Raw genomic sequence first — 16,256 nt, forward strand, 5'->3', positions numbered from 1 at the left:
TTAATTGAAACATTGTGATTCAGCTGCTGAGTAACTTACCCAATTTTATATGGCTTTAGCTGAATATGATGCCCCAAGCAGAAAATCTAGGTTTCGACCACCAATCAGGTTCAATCTAATTCTAGCAAATAACTGGTATTTATTATAGAGCTTGGAAATAAGATTTATCAGAGCCATGATAAGCAAGCTTCAGATCTTTAAGACTGGTAGGCAGAAACAATGCTCAACTTATTCTGTGTTGGCCCAGGGTTCAAAACAGATTTTAAATGAGCAAAGTCATAGTAGGGCAGGCTTCCAATAGGTGTATGGGAAAATTTGGTGCCATATATTTTTAATGATTCTAACATATAATTAAATGTTTATAGTGAAGAAAATGTTTATAGTCATGGGGAAATTGACTACATGGCCAGTTGTTTTTTATTCTTATTATATGGAGTAGGTATTGAAAGTAGTTATTGAATTGTTATACATAACAAATTATACCCAATATTTGCAGGGTCAGTGCAGAGCTGTTTTCTTATTTTCTCATCCCCAAGGAAATTAAGTGCTATTTTCAATTATAGTACAGTAATGAATATAGTATAGAAAAATTACAGATCCATGTCTCGCTATTTTATTAAAAATTATTATTTTTTCTTTCTTATCAGGTTTGCTATATTCTTAAATACAATTTCATAGTATATTATGTTGCTATTTTCCTTTATCCTCCATGGGCATATCTATTCAATTTCATTATAGGTATCAGTAAGAAAATATAAAATTACAGAAATTAATTTCTTAGCCAAATACTCAGTAGCACAAATGTTCTATCACATTAGATATAACTACAAAAATAGTTTTCATATAAAATTAGAAATTCTGAACAATATTCTCTTTAATCCATCATTGTATGCAAAAAAGTTTGCTAATGATTAAAAAATGAAATGCTCTTGGAATTCTACTTAAAAAATGTGTTTTCTTTTTGATTTAAGGTATATTTAATTTGATCACGTAATGGTCATTTTGTGTCAAGTGCAATTAATTGAGGTTATATTTTAAGCATTTAAAACTGTTACTTTCTGCTTTCATTTGGTATAACTTGTCCATGGATTATATAATTATTGTTTGAAGCAAAGAGATTGATTCTGAGTAATGAATCTGTGGACCACTCAGTATCTCATAATGTCCTCTTGAAAAAAAAAAAGAACTATTTAGGCTACCAAAATGGAAGTCCCCAAGGCCTTGACATGTGTACGGATGTGGGTTGCACAAAGGATAGCACTTTTAAAATGTATTTATTACAAATAATGTTCATATAATACATCACGACAAAGGATTTCACTACTGCCAGTGTCTGGTTATATGGTCCTGTCCTGCTGCTTTTCTGTTTTTTTTTCGTATCTCATGGCAAGTTCAGGAAAATCTGAAAAAAACTAATTTTGGCCCCATCCAGATCCTGTACATACCTATAAGTGGATCCAATACAGGTATGTTTTGGTCTCCTTGAAAATAGGTCTTCTGAATAATTTGTGTTACTAGAAGGGTAATGGTTAGCATCCCAAAAGGGAACTTTTCAGTCCTCAAAACAGGAGGACTGTGAGAGAATTGGTGATTCAGGAAGGAAGGTATGTCACTATTACGACCTGTCTGTCTTGCAATGTCCATGAACTGAGGTAGTGGCCTGTCATGGCTTGGGACACAAAGCATATTATTCCAAAAAATAATGATCTATGCCTAATTTTTTAACAGGTCTGAACAGAAAGTTGGTGTGTTTTTAAACCAAGAAGACTCTTCATTGCTAACTTTGGAAACTCAAATATTTTAATGTATTCACTAATTTAAAACAAATAAGAATAGTGTGCTTTTTAGCATTTGAGTATCATTCAGCTTACAAGTAATTCTGGACTAATAGGCACTTTTATTGTAATTTTAAAAGGACACTCCAAAAAATAAATAAATAAAGGACACTCCACTTACTTGAATAAAAAGTCATATATTATGAAGTTCAAATAATTTTGTTTAAAAATATTAGACTATAAATGATCACTATATATGATAATCAAAGATGCATTCAACAAACATATTTAATAAACGTCTACAATGTGCCAGACAATGGGATTGGTGCTGGGATATCTTAATAAATTAACTTAATGTTGTAAACACTTTAAACAGTATTTGTAATTAAATGTCAGAATGACACCCTTTATTTTTCTTCTTTGCTCCTTTGTTTCCCATAACATGACTAATAAATGGAGGAAGCACTAAGTTTACTTCTGGTTTTGAGATTACCTTCTTTTGTGATTTCAATCAACACAAGTTAGATAAAACAATTTGATTTGGGTTCATTTTGGTGCTATTTTGATCTGAAGATCAGTTTCCCAACAAGCAGGCACAGTTTCATTATTTTCCTTTACTACTCCAAGCAGTGTTTACTGAAGTCTTTCAAGCAATGTGTGACCTCGATTTCAATGCTTCTTGCAGATTTCACAAGCCGTCTCCACCGCTCAGCCATCACTAACACAGACAACTGTAATGGAAACAGTAACTATGGTGACTACGAGGGAACAAGTCCTGGTGAAGCATGCCCAAGAGGAACTCCCACCACCCCCTCCCCAAAAGAAGAGACAGATTATCGTGGATTCCGAAATTAGGAAACGGTGAGAGAATTTCACTCCTGGCTTTATTCTCAAGCAAAGAGTGGTTGTTTAGCAGGAAAACTCATTTCCGTCTCTAGTGATGACAGTGGTTTTACTTAAACAATGTTTTCTAGAAGCCTCAGGTGCCTGTAATGTCAGTGAAGTTAGTGAGAAGAATTCTGAAGTGAGTTTTAAAATTTGCCCAAGCCATCACTATCCCAACCAAAACTGAAGGCTTAATGGAAATACTGTTTTCTGGACTGAAAGAAGGAACCCAGGGGTGGTGAACTGCCACGGATGCATTTTAATCCTGACAGTTTCTATTTTTTTTTCTTTTAAAGAACCTGCTGGTTCTTTAAATACCTGTTTTAGCATTAAATGTTTTTCCCCCCAGTAATAGGAAGTACATTTTCCTGAAGAAGCAGTACACCTATAATAGACGAGATCCATTCTGCCAGTTTACGAGAGCATCATGTCTCAATCTGCACATCCTAAATCAGGAGTCATCAATTACAGAACAGATTTCCTGTTCTTTGATATTTATAAAGTCTTATCTTGAATGTGTTGGAATTTTTAACTGGTCTTTTTGTGGATATTCTCAACAAGACATTGTAGAAAAGTTAGGTATTATGTAAATCAGTGGATATATTAAAGCGATGGGAATAAAATTTCATAAATGCAAAACCAGCATGAAAATGCATAAAAATGGTACAATTTCATTTTCATTCCAATTATTATAATTCTAAGATTGAGGAAGAACATTAAAATCTGCCTTATGTTTCTAAGCAGCATATGTTTAGGAATGCACAGGACACTTGACATTAGAATTTGTATATACAAGGGTATAGAAATATGAGAAGAACAACACATATCTTAAAAGAGTGTCAGATATTCTAGGCAAAAGAAAAACAACACCTAGAGAAGCTATTTACATACACTGTTCGGAACTTTCAGTATTTCTCTATTAATCCGTGACATACAACCTACTTTCATAATTGCAGAGTAAACCATTGGGCCTTTCTCCTTGATTGTGTCTGCTTGGCTGAGTGAATCCTCTTGTCTAGGGGTCAGCAAACTAAAGCCTGTGGGCTAAATCCAGCTCGCTGACAGTTTTTGTATGGCTCATGAGCTAAGAATTGTTTTTACATTTTAAATGGTTGAAAATAATCAAAAGTAGATCATTTCATGATGTGAAAGTATAGCCACACTCATTCATTTATGTATCATCTGTGGTTACTTTAAAAAAAAAATCCTCACCCAAGGATGTTTTCATTGATTTTTAGAGAGAGTGGAAGGGGATACACACACGCGCGCGCGCGCGCACACACACACACACACACACACACACATACATATGGGAGGCAACCAATTGATATCTATCTATCTATCTATCTATCTATCTATCTATCTATCTATCTATCTATCTATCTATCTATCTCAATTGGTTGCTTCCCATATGTGCCCCGATTGGGGATTGAACCAGAAACCTGGGTATGTGCCCTGACTGGAAATTGAACCAGCAACCTTGTGGTGTCTGGGAACCAGCAACCAATTGAGCCACCCACCCAGGGCTAATCTGTGGTTGCTTTTATATTACAGAGGCAGCATTGTTGTCAAAGAGACTATACAGTCCACAAAGCCTAAAATATTTCCTATCTGGCCCCTCATAGAAAAACTTTGCTGACCCTTGTTCTAGTCAAATCATTATCAAGAATCTTTGAATGTTAGCATTCTATTTGGGGCAATAACTTCCAAGGTGTCTACTCATGCTAGTAGTTGAAATTTTAACATTCATTGATGGAGAAAGAACATAATGGCTAAAATAAATCAGTAAACCTCTTAATGAATTTTCTTTTTATTAATCGTAGTTGCATGGAAACTAATTGGATGTCATGTTAAATATGTGTCTAAAGACAGTGCTTAGTGGGCATATAGATTTATGGATCTTTTGCCACAACCCAGCAGCTCTCCAACAATCTTCCAACCAGAGCAATGTGGAAACCTAATTGCCTTCCCCTCCCAGTGTGTTCAGGAGTCTCCCAGTATAGAAATAAACAGGGCCAGTTGACTCATGTCATTCTCTGTCTTCAAAAGCTTATTCTTGGCTTCTGTTTGAAGAATGCATTTGGTTAGGAAAAGTGTGGTATGATTACTTTTTGTGTTCAGAAAGTGTGGCTAGTGTGGTGAGATTTTTTGACTCTTAAATTCTGTTTGTATCACATATGCTCAGCAGTTTCCGTAACTGCCTAGGATGAGATGTCCAAGGGGGAACAAAAAGAATGCATTACTTAAATAAAAGCTAACGCTTTTTACACCCAACTACAGAGACAGGATTTCAGCCTGACTGCAGAGTGTGGATTGTGTAGTAAAGTGTTTCTTCAGTAAGTATATAACTAAGGTGATATTATGTCTTGGTTTGCCTGAACCCATTCTGATTAAAGCTTTTGTTCCAGCGTGCACCAACTTTCACTCTCAAATGCGTCCTGATTTTGATGGTACAACAACATGCAGTCTTTATAAGACTCTAGGCCAGTGGTTCTCAACCTTCCTTAATGCCGCAACCCTTTGATGATACAGTTCCTCATGTTGTGCTGATCCCCAACCATAAAATTATTTTTGTTGCTACTTCATAAGTATAATTTTGCTACTGTTGTGTCTTAGGCGACCCCCGTGAAAGGGTTGAAAGGGTCGTTCAATGCCCTTTCGTTGAGACCCACAGGTTGAGAACCGCTGCTCTAGACTGATACATTTAGACTGAACAAAAAAAGCAGTTGAGCAAACGCTTAGGAGCGATTAAATCCAGTAGGTGGTAATTGTCTACTGGATAGAATCTGGTCAAAATATTATAATGGGCCACATGCCAATATGATCTAAAGCTTCATAGTGGCTAGTGTCCTCTTGTTTCATGTGAGAACCGCTAGCATTTAATTGTCAAGACTAAAGTTGACATGCTGATCTTTTAAAAAAATCTTTAAAAAACTATCTCCTTTTTCGGCTTTTCTGACACACTACTGGTTCTGCCCCTACCACTCTTTCCTGACTTATTCTCCTCCCTTTGCCTAATTCCTACTGTAGTGTCTCACAAATCCATCTCTTTGCCCTTTTGACTTTTTATCTGAATTTTCTCCTCTCATTGATTCAAGTCTGGCTCTAGTGAATGACTCCCAAATCTTATAGCTTGTATCTGACTCCCTTCTTCAAATTTCATTTTTATATCTTTAAAGCCAGGATCTGGGCACTTCTACTTCTGCGTCTAGCCAGTGGTTCAATTTTATTTTTATCAAATACGAACAGTTGTTGCCTCCAATTAACCAAATCTAGTTACTCATACATTGCACACATATTTTACTTATTATAATTCATTGCCTTTGTTTCTAAAAGAGGAGCAGATATTGGAAAAAGCATGGACTTTGAAATCGGAATTACTCGGGTTTGAAGTGTGCCTGTTTTAATTACTAGCTTAAGATTCCAGGCAAATTACTGAATATCTGTGCCTCAGATTCACTATCCTCATATTATAAAATGCTAACTGTAAGGATTAAGTAAGAAGCATTTAATATAGTACCTGAAAGTTAGTAAGAATTCAGTATACGCCATAGCTGTGACTCTTGTTTGGTTACGGTGAATGGGGTGGAGGTAGAGGTGATGATGAAGGTTGTGGAGGTGATAGAGGTGGTCAAGCTGATGCTGATGGTGTTGGAGGCAGTGGTGGTAGAAATGGTGGTAGTAATTAAGGTGGCGGCAGTGGCGGAGGTGGAGATGGTGGTCATGTACTATTGATGCAAAAAATCCCATCATAAACATCCTCCAAAAGTTAATGAATATAACAAAAATGAGCCTCGTTTTCCCCTTTAAAACAACACCTCACTTTTCCATTTCTGTCTCTGACCTTGCTCCTTATTTATTTTAATTAGTTACATTATATTTTTGGGTAAGTAACATCACTTCAGTCATTTCCTAATCATTCCAACTGTCAACTCCACTACTTCAGCCGTATACCTCACGGTGGTAAGACTTGCCCCTCTTTCAGATTAATCTGCCTCAAATTAATATATCTAAAATCTCACTTTTATGCTGACCCTCCTGACTTGAGAGCCTCATAACTGCAGTAGCCCCCACCAAAAAACCGAGCCCCTTCTTAAAGTATTCAATATTGTTCTTTCTCTGATTTTATGTCTAGATTCTCCAAATTCTTTTAGCCAGTAAATTATATTGCATATGTTCTTTTTGCTATATACCTTAATGTCACCTACATATATATATATATTTTTTTATCCTCACCCGAGGACATTTTTCCATTTTTTGTTCAGGTAGAGTGGGAGGGAGAGAGAGGAACAGAGAGAGAGAGAGAAACATCGATGTGAAAGGAACACATCGAGTGGCTGCCACCCGCACAACTGACCAGGGCCGGGGACAAACTGCAACCAAGGTACATGCCCTTAGCGGGAACCGAACCCGGGTCTCTCAGGACCGCAGGCCGACGCTCTAACCGCTGAGCCAAACCGGCCAGGGCTTTTTTCTTAAAACTTTTTTTTTATTGATTTTAGAGAGAGAGAAGAAGGGAGGGGGAGAGAGAGATAGAAATATCAATGACAGAGCCCTGGCCGGTTTTGCTCAGTGGTTAGAGTGTTGGCCTGCGGTCCAGAGAAGCACAGGTTCTGTTCCCCCTAAGGGCACGCACCTCGGTTGCAGTTTGTCCCTGGCCCTGATTGGGTCATACGGGAGGCAGCCACGTGATATGTCCCTTTCACGTCGATATTTCTCTCTCTCACTCTTCCTCTCTCTCCCTCCCACTCTATATGAACAAAAAATGGAAAAATGTCCTTGGGTGAGGATTAAAACAAAAAAAGAAAGAAACAGCGATGAGAGAGAACATCGATTGGCCGCCTCCTGCATGCCCCCGACTGGGGATCGGGCCCACAACCTGGGCATGTGCCCTGACTGGGAATGGAACCAGCGACCTCTTGGTGCATGGGTTGGCGGACAGGGACAAACTGCAACCAAGGTGCATGCCCTTAGCGGGAACAGAACCTGGGCCTCTCTGGACCACAGGCCGACGCTCTAACCACTGAGCCACACCAGCCAGGCACCCACATAAATTGTTCTCGTCACCAATCACAACAAAAGAATCCTGTTACTATACATCTTTATACTTTACTTAGATTCCATATATGGTGTCATACATATAATAAATAATCAGATATTTGTTGAAAGAGTGAATAAATAATACAGTTCAACTAGCTGTGATAACTAAAATTTTATATTGCGGTTGTATTTAAGAATTCTACCTAGCTCTTTATGGAATTGTTTTTAGTAATAAACAAATGCACATTCTAATAATTTTTAGTAATTCTAATTTTACCCATTAAGATATCATTATTTACTCAAAACTATTAAGGGATTTAAAATTCAGCTTTGTACCATATTATAGTTTCTTAATTATCTAAGGTACATTTAATTTATTTCTTAATAATTACACGGTTTCTGCATTTGTCATATTTACTGCATAAATTGTCCTCCTTAGACTAAGATATACAAAAGTGTTTGATGACCTTGGGTCACAAGGTAATTATTTCTAATAGTAAATTATCCCCGAAGTTCAGTGATATTATTTTACCTATAGGTAATTATCAGAGTATGGAACACAGACTAGGCTAAAACTAGATCTATTATCTGGTTAATTGGAATTTATCGAGAGAATTCGTTTCTAATCATGTAGCAGTTATTTTAAGAGATTTTTTTTTTTTTTACAAAAGCTTTTATTTACATTTTTGTATCGACCAGGTGAAACCAATGGCAAATTGGATCTTTTTAAAGTAAATGCCATTTCATTGTAGACAATTTTCTCAAGTACAGTGTTAACAAATGAGTATCTTTGACTGCGAAAGACTATAGAGTCATTTAGAAATATCTAAATTCACCTAGTCTCTTTATCTTCTCCTAGGTAAACCAAGGCTAAAGTTTTCTTTCTCTGACACTCTCACCACATGTTTACTAAATGATAGAATAAACTGCCTACACAATTACAGACCTGCATTATTATTTTATTTTTCATTTTCAGCTTAATTTTTCTTTCTTGCACATACTGACTCAATAATGTTAATTTATGCCACATCCTTGGAAGGAAGTTAGATAAGTGTAAGATAAGACCTCTCTTTCTGCAATTTTATTAGATTAATGCCTAAACGATTTTTGTGTTAGATATTTATTTTAACTTTGATTCCCAAATTATAATCTGGAAACTGTAAACTAGAACATTTTCACTTTACTTGCAAAATGTAATTAGATGATTAATGTGTGTAAGAACTAATTTAAAAATTTCTATATGCTAAATTGATCCTAAAAGACTTGAGTTGTTCGTCTCAGTAATAATGTTTTTCCCCTTTTACAGTCCAGAAAAATAAAATTTTGCTTCTTATACCTAAGGAGACTAGACTCTAGACTTGTCCATAGTTACAGGTTAATTGAGGTCTAGAAAGGTTAAATAACTTGCTTTCAGTTGCAAAATAAGGACTGGTGCTCAGTTCCCTAATTTCCATTTTGGTTATAGTTGCAATGTCCTGCTTCTTTTTATGTGTTAGAGTCAAATGACCTTGGTCATCGACTCCAATTTTAGTTTAGAAATTATTTTTGGTGAAGAAGAGAAACCTACAAACCATCCTCAAATATTCCAAAAACGTAAGCATCCATTTAAAGTTCTTAAAATTCTTTTGTCATATAAATCAAGAAATGTGTTTTGCAGATATGTGAATTCTAGAGGCCTGCTAAGCAACCAGCGAACATTTAGAGCAGAGACATTCATAGTGCCATGCATGAAGCTGCAGCATCACTTGGGAGCTTATTAAAAGTGCAGATTTGGGGTACTGGAAATATTAAGGGGAATACTATGCAGAGTATACGATTGTACACATGAAACCTATACAAAATAAAATTGAAAGGAAAAATATGAAATGCAAATTTGGGGGACCCTCCCGAAACTTGGTGAATCCGAAACTCTACAGATGGGCCCTAGAATCTTTAACAAGCTCTCTAGATCATTGTGATAAACCTTCAATTCTGAGAACTCTTGCACAAGAACAGTGGTTCGCATGTATTTGAATCATCTGGAGGGCTTGTTAAAAGACAGATTACTGGTCCCCACCAGAGTTTCTGACTCAGTAGGGGGTGATGCCTGAGAATCTTAAGTTCTAACAAGTTCCCAGACGATGCTGATGCTGCTGGTTCAGAGCTGCTGTGTTTGAAATCAATGCACTAGAGCATCATGTCAGTTATAGCCCAACTCTTGCTTGCCTTTCCCCAAACCAGCCCCGATGAAAGGAATCATCTACTCCAGGCTAGGCTAAGTGATGCTACTGCTCTGTCTCGCGACACCTCTGTTGCTTCTCGTGGATGTGATCTATTGATATGCCTATTTTACCCACTAGACTGAAAGCTTCCTTGGGCCAGAGTTCATATTTTACTCCTGACCTGTACTGGGGGTCTTCTATATGGTAGATGCCCAATGCATGTTTCCACTGAAATGCACTGTAATGGCAACTGGTCTTATCAAATATGACTCCCAGCTCTGGATGTCTAGCTGCAGCAGTTGTAGGAAAATGAACTCTTCCAGAATACAAGGCATAGAGGGATGCCATCAGGGAGCAAGATAGGACCATATTCCCAGGACTGTATCATATACAGTTTTGTTTGTTTCCTGAGTGAAGAAAATGGTAGTCACATTTGTTCATCTAAAAGAAGCATAGTTGCACCCTGGCCAGTTTGGCTCAGCAGTTAGAGCATCAGCCCGCGGGCCAAAGAGTCCCAGGTTTGATTCTGGCCAAGAGTGTGTACCTTGGTTGTGGTTCCTCCTGGCCCCAATAGGTATCATGCAGGTGGCAGCCAATTGGTGTGTCTCTCTCACGTCGATGTTTCTGTCTCTCTCTTTTCCTCTTTCTCTCCCTCCCACTCTATATGGAGATAAATGTAAAAATACCCTCGGGTGAGGATAAAAGAAAATAAAAGAAGTATAGTTGAATGCCAAGGAAAGTTGTTTTTTACTCAGGCGATCTAAAATCCCTCTATTCTCTTACTTCTGATTCTTGTTTTGCCCTCTCCTACTCTACAAGCACTGACACTGCTCTTCGTGAGGTCACCAGAGAGTCCTTAATTGCTGGCTCCCCAGGTGGCTCTTCAGTTCTCATCCTTCTGGACCTTTGTGCTGTGCTTGACAGAGATGATTACTCCCTTCTTGAAAATATCCTCTCCCCAAGTTTCTGGAACATTGTTCTCTCCTATTTCTTTTCTCCTCCCGGCTTTCTCACCGTGTCTTCTCAGTCTCCTCTCCTTATCCCTTTAATGTCAGTCTCCACAAAATTCAAATTTTGGTTTCTTTTTCTTCTAATGACATGTTCTTTCTCAGGACACTATTATTTATAATCTTGACTTTATCAGCCATCTATACGTGATGATTTCCAAGTTAATCTCTCTTGCTCATCTTCCCTCCTGCTTGTTATATAGGTGTCAGTCAAAGGTTTGTTGGGTATGTAAATACCCCTGGACTTCTTACTGAAGTCTCAGGTGTGACTCTGCCCTTTAGACTGAACAACTTAAGAGAGGGCCATTTGCAGCATAGTTTCTAAGAACAGAACCCTCTGGACTCAGGCAGTGAACAACCAACCTATGCATCAGTTCACAGTACGTAGTCTCATATTGGCCACATCACTAAATCCTTCCAAATACACCTATTAAATTCTCTGTAATTTAATTCTTTTTTTTTTAATCCTCACCTGAGGACATTTTTTTTTTTTCATTTTTTGTTCAGATAGAGTGGGAGGGAGAGAGAGGAAGAGAGAGAGAGAGAAAAAAACATTGACGTTAAAGGGACACATGAGTGGCTGCAACGCGTACAACCCATCCAGGGCTGGGGACAAACTGCAACCAAGGTATATGCCCGTAGCGGAAACTGAACCTGGGTCTCTCTATACTGCAGGCCGACGCTCTAACCACTGAGCAAAACCGGCCAGGGCTGTAATTTAATTCTTTACATCCAGACTGCCCTTCCCAATAGTTCAGGGTCTGATAATTTTCTCCAAGAAATTCTTAACTGATTTCTTTGCTTTTACTTTTACTTTTTAAAAACTGATTCCAGCCCTGGCCGGTTTGGCTCAGCGGTTAGAGCGTCGGCCTGTGGTCCAGAGAGACCCGGGTTCAGTTCCCACTAAGGGCACGTACCTCGGTTATAGTTTGTCCCCGGCCCTGGTTGGGTCGTGCGGGTGGCATCCACTCGATGTGTACCTTTCGCATCGATGTTTCTCTCTCTGTCTTCCTCTCTCTCTCTCCTGCTCTATCTGAACAAAAAATGAAAAAAAAATGTCCTCAGGTGAGGATTGAAAAACTGATTCCAGAGAGGAAGAGAGAAAGAGAGAGAGAGAGAGAGAGAGAGAGAGAAGAGAGAGGTGAGATAGAAACATCCATTGGTTGCCTCCTGCACACGCCCTAACTGGGGATCAAACCCACAACCTGGGTATATGCCCTCACTGGGAATTGAACCCATCACCTTTTTGTATACAGGGCGATGCTCTAACCAATGGAGTCACACTGGCCAGGGCTCTTTCACCTTTCTTAGCCATACTCTTCTCAGCCTCCCAAAGGATATCTGAAAATGCAGTTTTAATTAGATCATTCCTCTGCCCATAATTCTTGAAATGCACAGCACTAATTTCTTTCTGATCTTTAGCTGCCTAACTCTCCAGCTGCACTATCTTCTCCCCAACCCAGTTTTTTTAAAAAAACATACCAGTGCTAGTCAAAACAGTCTGCAAACTGTTTATTACCAGGATACAATGAAATAAGGAGCTTGAGCCAGAATATAAATTAATGCACTGCTTCCTTTGTCAAGAAAGTTTTGCAATGAAAAAGAAATCAGATGCAATAGTAATGTAGTTGATTTATACTCTGGTGACTTTTGTGGTCACAGACTACTACCAAATAGTTCACAGACCGGCCACAAACTGCATATTTCGTGGTATTGCTCTCCACTTGGGCTTTAATTAACTGCTTTCTGATCTCCACATGCTCTCTGCTCCCCCAAGCTTCCGTTTCTTTGTTCTCCCTACTTAAGATTCCCTTTTCATTACTGTACCTTGGCTCATTCCCACATTTCTTGCCCCTCAGCTAACTACCTTTTCTCTCTGGGAATCCAACTGTCCATGCATTTCTCAGCCTCACTAAAACAGCCATTAGAACCCTTGCAAAATTTCACTGCAATGATTCTGATTTTGCATATTTGGATCTCCAGTTAGCTTCTGAGAACAGGAGCCATATATATATTTTTTCAATTCTAGACTTCCAGTGTTGAACTCAGAAGTTCGCCTATGGTAGTATCCAGTAATATTTATTGTTGGGATATTAAATGAGGATTTATCAGCATTTTGTCAGGAAATTAGAAAACACTCTAGGTGTTTCAGAAAGAGGAACCAATACAAGGAATTGGTTAAGAAGGTGGTGGGAAACTGGGAAGCAGCGCAGAGGATGGTAAGGCAACACCAGGAAGCTGTGACTATGTTCAAGTCGCTCAATCTTACAGAATCTCTCTCTTCTCTGAAATAGAATTCATATGACTTTCCTTGTTTGTCCTCGCACTGGGGAAATTGTGTTATACATATGTCTCTCTCTTTTTTACTTGCAATCTTTTATTGTTCAATCGATAAACTATTGGGATTTCCCACTACTTTATTTTAATGTATTTGAGTGACATTGGTTAATACAATTATATAGGTTTTATTGTAATGATTTTGACTTTGCATATTTGTATCTCCAAGTGTACAATTCGATGATACATTATCTATGTCTCTTTCTTAGTACATGCAGACCAAGGGAAAAGCCCTAAGACTGAAATATACCTCCATAAGTGGAGGGTAGGGAGAGATTGAAGAAAGAGGCAGGCCACTCCAGTCTGGCAATTAACAGTCTACTCAGGGAAACTAACCTAAGACAAAGTGAATAACCTCTGTGCTGCTTGTCAGGTGTCACAGGGTACATGGTAAAAAGGGAGGGGATACTCACAGGTACTAGTATGTGACCACTACCAGGTATAGGGTACTACTTGACGTGCTTGACCAGGTCAGGACAATAGCCTGTTCTAGGAACCAACACAGCAGGAGCAGGAGGCAGGGGAATGGTGCTGATTTATGTCAGAATGGACATTGCTTGTGATCAGACAGTCTCTAAGGGGGTGTTTGTGGCAAGCAATCTCCATCCTGGCCTGGGTCCAGTTCACGGGCCAGATAGAGGTCTTGTCATGAAACAGTCTCTCCTCCACACTCTTGGTTATTTAGGTAAAAAATGTATATATATCCTCTCCCCAGGAGAAAGTTGAGTTTCTGGTTATTGATTAAGAACAGATTTTCCCCCCGGCTGGTGTGGCTCAGTGGTTGAGCATCAATCCATGCACCAAGAGGTCACCAGTTCAATTCCTGATCAGGACACATACCCAGGTTGTGGGTCATATCCGCAGTGGGGGGCATGCAAGAGGCGGCCAGTCGATGTTCTCTCTCATCAATGTTTCTATCTCTCCCTCTCCCTTCCTCTCTCTCTAAAATCAATAAAGAAAAAACAATTTAAAGAAAGAACAGATTTTTTTCCTTATCACATTTGTGTTATAATAGAACATATTCTTATTTTGATGTCTTCTGAGGGTATTCTTCTTCTAATGTCTTCTCTCTGGACAGATAGGCCTCCAGGACTCTTCTGGAAAAAGTCCTAGTGGCAATTCTGGCTTTTCCAGAAAAATCTGTGTTGGAATCTTGATGTTTCAACTTCTTGGTTTATGATCTCTGGGAATTTGACAAACCACTCTGAGCCTATTTGTTTTTCACCATGAAAATGGAAATAATAACGCATAATTGTGTTGTTGTCAGAAATAAATGAAAAGAATATTTGCTATAGTACCAGAAAATGGTGCTTAATAATTATGTGGATTTTTAAATTGAATAATCCTACATGTTACCCAAAACAATGGAAGAACAATTCTTTGCTTATGGCTGATTGAAAAAGTATTTTTTTTTTTGGTCAGAACTGTCTTCTTGTTAAAATGCCTTAGAAATAAAAAGGTAAATCAACACACATTTTACATTATGTCACCATATGCAAATGGAAATAATGCCTGGCTCCTGTGCTCCTGTGGCCAATTGATGGTATTTGGAAAGGAGGCCTTTGGGAGATACTTAGGTTTAGATGAGGTCATGAGTGTGGGGCCCTCATGATGAGATTAGTGTCCTTAGAAAAAGTGCCATCAGCGAGCTTGCTCTCTTTCTCCCTGCTGTGTGAGAACACAGTGACAAGATGACAAGAGTGACAAGTTAGGAAGAGAGCTCTCACCAGAGCCTGACCAATACTGGCACTTGATCTTCTGGCTTCCAGCACTCTGAGAAAATAAATTTCTGTTGTGTAAGTCACTCTGTGGTATGTTGTTTCATCAGCCTGAGCTGACTAAGATTCCAGCTTTGTAGACCAGCGACTTTTGCTTTGTGTTTTAACTAAATTTTTAAAAAATGTTTTCATTGATTTTTTTTTTTAAGAGAGAGAGGAAGGGAGAAAGAGATAGAAACATAGACGAGAGAGAACATAAATTGGCTGCCTCCTGCACGCCCCCTACTGGGGATCGAGCCCACAACCTGGGCATGTGCCCTGACCAAGAATCGAACCTGGATTTCGCAGTCCATGGGACTACGCTCAGTTCACTGACCACGCTGGTCAGACTAACTAAATTTTATAGCTATGCTCAGTAAAGGTAGTAGATGGATTGAAACAATTCATGGTGCCGGTGAAGAAGCAGTGGGGCAGTAAGTACACGTCAGATTTAAATGGCTTTCCACATTGCACTAGTTTTTGAACCCTGACTGGAACTGATTTAAACTTTAAAGACCCACAACATAAAAGCATGTTGAAGTCTTTTAAACTCAGCGAGCTTTCATACTGAGAGTATTTAAAGTTTAAATTGCTTCCCACAGGGTCCAAGGCACCATCCAGTGTGTGGAGGGGTTCTTTATCACTCCTGTACTCAGTGTGCGTCCGCAGTATTTCAAGAACATGGTGACAGCAACATTAATTTTCGGGCTAATTTTTACATTCATTCAACTAATATCTAATGGATTGCTATGACTCATAAAGCCCTCCGATTGCTATAACTGTGAATCATAGTGAGTCCTTCCCTCAGGAAGCTTATACTCGAGCATAAACTAGATTACGAAGAAGTACTTTTGAAATGTTAGAAATGTCGTAAGGAAGAAAAGCTCATTTTTTGCTTGAGAGTTGAGCATGGAAAGCTTATGTAGAAATTAGCATCCAAATGGACAGGTAAAGGGTAGGGACTTACTGGATTCTAGGTGAGGGAGAAAATATAAGTGGCAGTCCCATAGTATTGAATTATTTTTCCAAGTGCAAGACTTCTAGTGCTAACCATTATCTTAACCCCATTGTATGTCATAAGGAACAACGATTGTCATCTCTGCTTAGTATTAGTTCTGAAGCCAGAAAATGCATCAATAGATTGGAAATTTGGGGTTTTAGGAAATTAAGAAAGGTACTAAAGTAAAAATAAACTGGAAAAATACTACAATGCCATGTGAGGGTATCAATTATGCAACTAAGGGTCATAGTTTT

At 38.5% G+C, this 16,256-nt stretch overlaps 1 protein-coding gene across 1 annotated transcript in view; it reads left to right on the forward strand.

The window, feature by feature from the left end:
* DMD (dystrophin) overlaps nt 1-16,256 on the forward strand; it is a 2,326,146-nt gene that overhangs the window by 808,846 nt on the left and 1,501,044 nt on the right. The window contains exon 17 of the mRNA XM_036270045.1: nt 2,461-2,636. Coding sequence (XP_036125938.1) covers nt 2,461-2,636 — 176 coding nt within the window. The remainder of the gene's footprint in view (nt 1-2,460; nt 2,637-16,256) is intronic.

This window comes from Molossus molossus, unplaced genomic scaffold, assembly GCF_014108415.1.
Source record: "Molossus molossus isolate mMolMol1 unplaced genomic scaffold, mMolMol1.p scaffold_m16_p_2, whole genome shotgun sequence".
In the NCBI taxonomy this organism is placed as follows: Eukaryota; Metazoa; Chordata; class Mammalia; order Chiroptera; family Molossidae; genus Molossus; species Molossus molossus.